The sequence below is a fragment of the Lineus longissimus genome, chromosome 6 (genome assembly GCF_910592395.1).
Source record: "Lineus longissimus chromosome 6, tnLinLong1.2, whole genome shotgun sequence".
Lineage (NCBI taxonomy): Eukaryota > Metazoa > Nemertea > Pilidiophora > Heteronemertea > Lineidae > Lineus > Lineus longissimus.
In genome coordinates, this window is record NC_088313.1 from 4,764,793 (window position 1) to 4,775,013 (window position 10,221).

The 10,221-nt window shown below is 40.6% G+C and overlaps 2 protein-coding genes across 2 annotated transcripts in view; both read left to right on the forward strand.

Annotated features, from left to right (window-relative positions):
* Positions 1 to 10,221, forward strand: part of LOC135488935 (attractin-like protein 1) — a 116,948-nt gene that overhangs the window by 57,320 nt on the left and 49,407 nt on the right. The window lies entirely within an intron of this gene.
* On the forward strand, positions 172 to 9,896 carry LOC135489036 (E3 ubiquitin-protein ligase KCMF1-like). Its single transcript, XM_064774116.1, has 8 exons — positions 172 to 359; positions 982 to 1,149; positions 1,409 to 1,548; positions 2,074 to 2,335; positions 2,745 to 2,844; positions 4,771 to 4,788; positions 6,382 to 6,513; positions 7,460 to 9,896. Exons 1-8 carry the CDS (start codon positions 344 to 346, stop codon positions 7,740 to 7,742), a joined length of 1,119 nt encoding a protein of 372 aa, XP_064630186.1. The 5' UTR covers positions 172 to 343; the 3' UTR covers positions 7,743 to 9,896.

A 10,221-nucleotide genomic window follows, 5' to 3' on the forward strand; every position in this document is an offset into this window, starting at 1 on the left:
AATAAAATGCTTTAAAAAATTAATTTTTAATTGATTATCTGATTAATGGTCAATTTATGATATAATCTACCATATACATGAGGCATCTTTCTAAATAGATAGTTAGTTTTCAAGATTTTTAGTCACGTATTTGCGATATTGATCCGTGAAATGTCGAGATTTCATCATGACGTCATGCAGGGTCTTCCTTATTTCCAAGACGTGCATGAACAGCTTATTTGTTCGTTATTTTCTTAGTTTTTGAGGTTGATGAAATTACCAGAGGCTTGATGATAGCTTGTGTTAATACCACGGATCATTGCAGTCGGACAAATTTTCTTGTAAATCATTCAGGGAGCCTAGGATGTCCCGTCATGAAGGTTGGATTCTTCAGATTTTTTCACTATCATGGCTGCCAACTGCTGTACATTTTGGCATTTTTGTACAGCACTACACTTACAGGGCTGTCTACACACCTTGGCCCTTTCTCCATTTCACCCCCATGGAAATCATAAATATTTTCTTTATTTATCTATTTTGGTATATGTGAGTTGTAAATTATGTTACAAGCTTATCATCAACAAACTTGTTTATCTTATCTCCAACAATCAAAGATTTTTTAAAAGTGGTGAAAACCGACATGACGGATGACGGAAACTAGGCACGCGAACTGAAGACACGAAGCAGAGTGAATGAAACATCATGACATGTCCCACCAAGATTGTCACCTAGATTTCTTACGGATATGCGCAGTAGCTCCAAATGCGAGTTGCTCCAAGTCCAAACAGACCAAAAGGTGGCTGGTGAAAACAATCTGTACGACATGAATGATGATATTGGGCATAAGATGAAGCTTGGAGGAATTATACTTCCTCCAAGGATGAAGACAGGTCAGATATTTTTTTGCGGTTTCATGAATGTGCTGTCAAAAAAGAACCAGTGGTGTCAGTAGCTCATTTGTCATCAATCCCATATCTGAGTTTTGTTGTGAATCTGTTTCAGGTGTCAGCTGCGATTCCTGTTTGAAAGGCAACTTTCGAGGGAAGCGATACAAATGTTTGATCTGTTATGACTATGATCTCTGTGCCTCTTGTTACGAGTCTGGTGCCACTACAACAAGACATTCAACTGATCATCCAATGCAGTGTATATTAACTAGGACCGATTTCGGTAAGGAATACGCCCTTTTGCGAAAGCAAATTTGACAAGACTTGCCCCTAAATGGAGCCTTATGCTGACTGTTGGCAAAAGACATGCCAGGGACACAGAATTTGGAGAAGACCGCCCACATGAACATCGAATAAATTCTTTCTGAAATCAGCGCAGACGTGTTCTTTCACCACTCTTATTTCTCCCCAGTCAATCCATGTTATCATCATTGTAACCTGACATTGTATCTGGATGCTAATCATCTTTCATTTCATTTCAGATTTATATTATGGTGGCGAAGGGTTAACCCCTGAGCAGCCGCAGTCATTTACCTGCCCGTACTGTGGTAAGATGGGCTTTACGGAGGCATCTCTGCAGGAGCATGTGGCAGCTGAACATGCAGACTCTTCTGTGGAAGTGGTAAGTCGCTGTTACTGCATGTTTGCTCTCCTGCTAGCTTGGCGAACCGAACTGAAATGACGAAGTCAATCGGAGAGATGCAGACAGTTCCATTTCAGCTACATTCTCCGAGTCATCAGCCAGGACATGTCAATAGCTCAGCACACAATGACAATAGAAGCCCTCACGCCAGGTGGAGGAGGCCACTGAAGGCCACAACAAACAAGCAGCAAGCAAAAGACCGCATAGTCGCACACCACATGATCTTTTTTTCGTTGTGCCTATATTTAGGTTTGTTTGGGCCCGAAATGACTTCCTCCGCCTGGTTTAAAAAGGGTCTATGTGAATGGAGTTCTGAAACTGGGCCAGGAATTCATTCCACACCGTGATGGTCGTAAAATATTGAAAATTGATCTTCGAATTGCTTACTGACTGTGACTGACAGAATTTTCAATTCAGTCATGAAATCATTCAAGAATTTAGTAGCGTATTTTATACCACCCCACTGGTGGAGTGTTTTCTCATCTTGTTATGTAAATCTTTTAGGTGTGTCCAGTGTGCGCATCTTTGCCTGGTGGGGATCCAAACCATGTCACGGATGACTTCGCTGCCCACTTAACAATAGAGCATAGAGCCCCACGAGATTTCGATGAGGCATCAGGTATCCGGCATATGCGGCGGGTACCCCATTCTGGTCGAGGGGTTGGAGGGATGAGGGCGAGAAGGTCCAATATGCATTTTTCCTCTGCGAGCTCGGCACTAACTGGTCTTTCACCTAGTAGTAGAGAAAGCATGGATCCAATAGCGGGTACGTTTTGTTGACTTGCTGATCATAACATTCTTATTCCAAGTTTTGAACCGAGGCGTATGTTAGTTCTTCCATTTGATAAGTTTAAAGTATTGATTATTATCAGCAATTGCAAATGGAGCTGGAGTTCGAAAGTCACAAAATATGTGTACATGTCTGGGATAGGCTGTCCTGTAGTGCAAAGTCCATCAGATAGTCTCCAGTTGTGAAGTTCAAAACTGATTACAAAATCTAGGCCATGAAGCAGTGGATTTTTAAAGACAGTGACAATAAATTGCCTGCAGAAATTCAGCAGTTCACAGTCATCTTATTATCAAAACTGCTACATTTTCCGGAGAGGTACAAATGTGGAGGACTGTGTTCAGTTGCAGAAGAATCTTAGTTTAGCAAGTTTTTTGTTCCCTTCCAGAGCTACTCTCCCAGTTATCTAGTGTAAGAAGTCGAGCAGCTGCTGCTCAGAGTGTCTCATCACAGTTACAGCAATTAGAAATGCAGTTACAATCCACACGGTAAGCTGATAAAATAGTATTAACTGAGCTAATAAACTGATCTAAATGTCACATCTTGAAGGGCAGGTTTATACTTTCGACTAGAATTGGAGGACACCCTGGCATCATTTGTGACCCGTCACAGCAAAACCAGGCGCATGTCACACAGAAGATGAGCCTAAATGACACCAGGAGATAATAGAAGAAATTGATGTGCTCATATTTCACAAAAGGTAGACAATAGTGAAATGAACAATCAGTCTGTCTCAACCTGCAAGCTCAGAGCGACATGCGACTGGTTTTGCTGTAACGGGTCACATTTGCCTGTGATACTGTCGATTCCAGTTTTCCATTATTAGCTCACCTCTTAGCAGAGGTGAGCTTATCCCATACCGTGGCGTCCGTCGTCGTCGTCGTCGTCCGTCGTCCGTTAGCAGGGCACGTTTCGTAACTGTTAGAGCTATTGAGTTGAAACTTGGTACACATGTACCCTTATGTAATGACACCTTGGAAACCAAGTTTCGGTCCGATTCGTTTCATGGTTTGGCCACTAGGGGGCCCAACGTTAAAAGTGAAAATATGCAATATCTCCCTTAATAGTAGTCGGGAAATTTTGAAAAAAATACGGTAGGTACTTCTAGCAAAGGTGCATCATATATCCTCCGGGTTTTTGATTTGACCTCCTTTTCAAGGTCACAGAGGTCAAATGGTGTAAATTGGCCGTTAGGATGTAACGATGGCACGTTTCTAAACTGCAATGACTATTGATACCAAATTTGGTACACATTTACCCCTTAGTCAGGTGATCTCAGGGACCGAAGTTTGGTCCAATATGATTCACCACTTGACCACCAGGGGGCAAAATCCAAAAACCTTAAAAATGTGATTATTCCTTAACTTCTTGCCCGATTGCCACCAATTTGATATCATGGATACATCTAACCACCATACAGTATATGTCACGCAGGTTTTTAATTTGACCTTCTTGTCAAGGTCACAGAGGTCAAATGGCATAAATTCGCCGTTAGGCCGTAACTATGGCACGTTTCTTAACTGCAATGACTATTGATCACAAATTAAGTACACATGTACCCCTTGGTCAGGTGATCTCAGGTACCGAAGTTTGGTGCGATCTGATTTGCCGTTTGGCCTCCAGGGAGGGGGCCAAATCCTAAATTCTTCAAAATGCCATTATTCCTAGTAATGACTTGCCCGATTGGCACCAATTTTATATCATAGGTACATATAATTCTAACAACCATTCAATGTGTCACCAGGGTCTTCTTTGATTTGACCTACTTTTCAAGGTCACATAGGTCGAATGTACTGTAAATTGGCCATTTTGGGGAAATTGTAATTGCTTGGACCTACATCAAACCTAACACTACATGACACAATACCATGCTCTTTATCCATCTTTCCTCCACATGAGGTGAGCACAATGGCCCTGGCCATTTCATAAGCAAAACATATGTGGAAAACCAAAAAGGTTCCTGATTTTTATTAGAATATGTTTTAACATTATCACTTGTATACAGTGGAACCTCTCTATTACGGACACCCTCAGGACTGACAAGTGATGTCCTTAATAGATAGGTGTCTTGATTAGAGAGGTCAAATTGAAGGAAAACCTCCAATTTGGGACCAAGAGTAGTGTCCTTAATAGAGAGGTTGTCCTTATTAGAGAGGTGTCTGCTAGGGGAGGTTCTACTGTACTTGGAATGGTCCCTGGTCATGGCACCTCATTTGATTTTACTTATTTCATTAAATTCTGTTTCTTTATTATTTTATGTTTTCCTTGGATTTCCTTTCTAAAGAAAGACCTGGTTGATATAATTTTTTGTGGTGTACTATCTTTGTGTATACTGCTAATTTCATGTCTTGTGTGTAAGAATAAGATGTTTGTACTAAAATGGCTATTGATAAATCTTTTCTTTTGCTTTTTAGAGACAAAAATCAGAACAGGTATGTCCTTTCTCGATTCTATGTCGGTTTTTTCCTTAAACAAAATGTGTACATGTACAAAAAAGGAAATGGCATTAGCCCCTCCTACTAGCATACATTTTGTACGCTTTTAAAAATGTTGAACCACCCTGTATGTGATCATAGCATTGGAATCTTGTCCTAGGCTAGCCAGGTGGTTCCTACGTTTGACAGTGCTCAAGTGTAGTACATGGTGACTTAGTTCATCTCAAACAAAATGTCAAGGGACCCATGTTTTGGTGGAGTACTTACCGTAATGGTAGGAACTCCATGAATTTTTCTGAGTACTTTTAAACTTTAAAAAAAAAATTTAACAAATTGTTTTGCCCGATACTACAATGTACTACGCCTGGACGGAACCGCAACGAAGTTGTGATTGCTTTTCCTGAAGTTGTGAAATCTAATACTTACAAGTCGCTTTTTAAAAACGTTTTTTACCGACTATCTATTTTGATGTTGTGTTGCCTCTGTGCATGTATGTGTGAAATATTTTGTGGCTGAAAAAATTCATAATTACTTTAGTTGTGTACATACTGTTATTAGCAGACTGTGACACACTTTTCAGTTTACTACTGCCAGTTTATTGAGGAGGGGGTGGGGCTGTGTTTTGTTTTAGTGCTCAGGCGAATCTAAGTTTCTCTTAAACGTTGCATAGACCCTTTTGCATAGATCCGTCAAACTTTTGTACTGACAATCTTAACATTTTTGATTTGTCTCTAAAATTTCATGGAGTTTAATATCATTTTAGCCAGGTACTTCCTTGAGATTTTGTTACAAAACATACTTAAGCTAAGTTGAAGTTCCCCTGTTTGAAGATAGGTTTCTGCACCATTTCTTTAAGTTTCCCATAATGATTAGTCTAAGGTTCTTGTGATGATCATTTTGTATAAATAGCGAAATAAGTTTTTTAACCCATGGAACACTCTGTACCAAGATCTTTACATACTCAAAGTTCTCGGCAATTTTTATACAAAAAGGGAGGAGCACCCCTCTTAAAAATATTTTCCAAATTCACCCTCCTCTTGGACCCCCCCCCCCCCCTTTGATTTTGTAATGATTCTCTATTTGGAGCACCCCTCTTAAATTACTGAATACTGTAACCCCTCTTAAAAATAAAATTCCCACCTATGAGTATGACTGGTACTGTTTTCAGTGGAAAATTAGCCCTTTCCACCCCTCATATAGAAATTTCGGTGGAGGACACGGATACTATACTAGTTAATTACTACTGCATTCCAGTAAAATGTTCACCTCTTACTTCTGGGACTCACAGAAGTTTCTAAAGACTTACTTTTTTGGTGATTTGGTGCATCGCAAAATCCACCCAAATAAACGAATTCGAAGAAGTTTGTTTTGGCGCTGACCAGTCATGTGTGTCATCTTGAACAAAAGATCGCAAAAAATTGTCTCTCGGCATTGTCCGAAGTCAGCTTAGGCCTTCTGACTTGTTCTGAGTGTGTGCATTTGATTTGTTTTGGCACTGATTTGTCTTCTTTGAATGCGTCTATTAAAAAAACCGCTCTATGAAAGTTTTGCATTCTAGAGAACTAATTTTCTGTCGGATTGCACTTGCAGACAGCAGTTGGAAAGGTTACCACGCGGCCAAGTTGAGGCTGCCCGGCCTAATTCTAGTGGAGCCACGGCCTCTGTAGAACTTCCAAGCACTAGGAATACTTCGAATTCGAATTCACAGTTTTTGTTATCGAGGTAGGTTTTAAGCGAGTAGTTTTTATGGACATTGCCAGGCCACTTGGGTGGTGTGGTACTGGGAGGTACTGCTGCCCTCTACTTCCAGACCATCCTCTTGCAAACGCGACGCGACTTCTCCTTACGCATGTTTCCGAGGGAGTAAGTATGTATCGCGCGAAATGGCCTGATATTGTCAGGATGCTTCCAGACTGAAAACGATTGCAGCTATACCCACATCAAGGTCAACTTATTAATATCCATCCCTTCTGGTGAAGACTGAAGGGAATAGTCACCAATGAGTCAAAAAATACTTAGAAAATACTAAGGTCCATAGAAGTATGGCTATACACCTTTCCAGAAAAGGGGGCGCTGAGTGTCCGAAATAGTGATGTAATAAGGGGAAACTAGGCCTCATGGTGGAGGGACAAAGGAGATAGTCATGGTTGACCAACACACTTGAATGCCTTTAATGACGGACAAGGGGGAAAAAGTTAGTTCCAATGCAAGCCACCAATTTCGGGAAGCATGTATAAGCACTGTTGTTGAACTGTTGCATTATTACAAAAGTATACTTAGTATAATAGTACAGTAGAACCTCTCTATTAAGGACACCCTCGGGACTGACAAGTGCTGTCCTTCACAGAGAGTTGCCCTGATTAGAGAGGTCAAATTGAATGCCAATTTGGGACCAAAACTAGTGTCCTTAATAGTGAGGTTGTCCTTATATTATAGAGGCTAAGGGAAGTCCCACTGTATGTCTATATCTTTCGACACATCATCAATATTGTTAAAATTCATATTCTGTTCGCATTTACAAAAAAATTACAAAAATTTCAAATTTTTAACCATCGGTGCAGCCAACCTAGAACTGATTTCAGTTTATCTCTGTTGTTATGGGAATTGATGCTTGCTTTCAAAATTTCAAGTCGTCCTTGCAATTAACGGTTCGTCTTTTCTTCCTCAGAATAACGGAATCAACTCTGTCAGACAGCGAACAACAAGCTTTAGATATGGAGCGGGCCGACCGTAGCCTGTTCGTTCAGGAGATACTTCTTTCAACATTGTCGGAAAAGCTTCAACTCAGCAGTGATGATAGTGACGAAGACCTCCACCAGGGGTCACTGGGACTGTTTAATAGTGATAGGATATCGCATGACCATAGAAAAAAGGACAATAGAAAAAAGAACATGGTTAAACATGTAGGCGTAGATAATAAAAAATCGGACAAGGAGCCGCCTCCCCACTAACAATTAGTGATCAGGCTGGGCCATGGTTTGAAGTCGACAAACTGTGCTAGGTAGAAGCCTTTATATAGTGTTTATGTAGTAGGTGTACGTATCCTGAATTGGATTTGGAAAACCTAAAGGGGCTACTGTGGGATGCTAGCCACTGGGTCGCGACCCATGACTGCGGTGGTTTTGGACTCATGAATGACACTACGATGTTGATTTCTCTATAGCGTGGGTCAGTGCAGATATGATTTAACTCTTCAAAAGTTCTATGAATGAAATGGGGTGGCCGGCTTTGTTCTCATTGACATAGCATACTTCTCTGATCCCCACAACTGACTTGGCGTTAGACGGGGTGACACTGACCCAAAGTGGGGTGACATTGACCCACACAGTTTCCCCTTACAGCTTGAGTTGAACCATACATGGTGAATCTTTTATTTCAACTGAATCACTGTAGGAAGATATATTGAAAGATAACTCAGTTGGCTAAAGATAGTCCGGCCTAAATAATATTTTGGGAGGTGGGGCAAAGTCACCCCAGGGCCACTGTCACCCCACTGATGGTACATGTAATTGTAAGCACTGATGTCACGTACGTGTATCTTCAGGGTTCTCGGATCATGTCATTGGAAGAGGTTTTATAACCCCTTTTATAACCCCTTTTATTTCAGGACGATTAAATTGATTTGTAAAAAGTTACACTTTGCTCAATCTCTGGCCCAGAAAGGTTGAACTAATTGTCCTAAATTGATCCTGTTTCGGTTGCTTCGATTTTGTGATGTATTATTGAAATGTCAGATCATTCTAATTATTTCTTTTGAGTCCTTTTTGACATTTGTGTGTATAGTTGTTTAATTGTGGATGGTTGCGAAATTAATATTAACCCTTTAGTAATGTAATTCATGCACCAATCAATAAAAGTGCAAAGAAAACTACTGTGTAAATATTGCATTGGCTTCTCTCGTAATTTGGCCTCTGGAAAATATGGTTCCTATTTCCATGTGTCAATGTACAAGTAAGGGCACTCAGGAAAACCAGATCGTTCTGAAAGTAACATCTATATTTTCCAAAAGAACCTGATCTCTTGAGTCTTCATTTCTTAAAAAATTACCCTGTTCAATTTCAAGTCAACTCCCTCTCCGAGAGTATCAGATTGCATGAGTGATTATCAGGCTTTAGAAGTTCTCTACCAACAAGATTCTACTCATTTACCCCTGAAATCCTAAAAAAAGCAAGGCACTCTTACAATGTTTTAGTTAACAAACTGGTCTGTTCCTTGTTCCTGACCTACATCGGTGGACAGATCAGATGATGAACCAAATCAGCCATGAGGACCTCTAAATTTAAACCAAATGTTCCCTATTTGTTGAAAGGGCCACCTTTTGCCAGTACCTAACATTAATTCGTTTTGACATTACTGCACAGAAATTTCTTTGTAGAGCACAGGCATAAACAGGGTGTTTAGCAGTGTGAACAGCCCCCCCCCCCCATCGCAAAAAAATCCTTAGATGTTTGGAGAGTGCCTCTCCTTTGGGCAAAACAACCTCCCCTATAGAAAGCCTAGCTATGCCTATGTGCAGGCACTTGCCCTTTCCTTGTGTCTAGAATCAACTAATCTAAGAGATCATATAATATTCACATCGTCTAGTAAATATCCGAGAGTGTCGCATTGTTGACATATAACTGTTGTTTCGAAGTATTTAATTTCAAAAATTGTTCTAAAATATGCTGATTTCTCTTCAGACCTTTGACAACATATGTGGTCATTTCCTGCTAGAAACCTTGTGAACTAAAATGATATAGCATGAATATATCAGTGTAGCCTGGTTCTGTATTGTCTCATAACATGGCTAAGTGACATTGTCTACATTAATGGGATAACTGCGTACCCCATCTGTGCTCTCAATTGCACTCAATATACATTGTTAACCCTTTCAGGATGAGTCTTGCAAAATTGCGAGCACCGCAATACCAAGTTTATGGACCAGTCTCGCAGAAATGCGAGATCGACGATCTTTTCACATCCGTTTTCCAGTCATTTCTAATGCCGATCTGCATTTTTTAACTGCTCCAAGGGGATTCCCGACATCCTGGGGAACACCCTTTCTATTCATGCCAACTTCATAGCGATTCGTGCAAAGCCGATACTTTGCTTTCAAAAACTTTCAATGTTGGCGAAAAAACTTAAAAAATATCCAGTCCAGAGCAGAGGTTTAGGAAAAGAATATTCAGTCCTGAAAGGGTTAAAGGATGGTTAGTGCACCCAAAAAAGGTTTGGTTTTGGTTTTTGACCCTCCAAGAGCATTTTCTGATATCACCGGATAGCATCCTGAATCAAGCATTTGCGTCACCACTAGCGGGAGGCACAAAACCATGACAGATTCGATCAATTGTCCAAATTCGAAGCTACTTGCCTGGGCTTCTGACCTCAGTATCGCTGTAGCAGAACTAGAGCGAGGGTGGGGACCAGACAAAAACAGCACCTAGTCGGAAA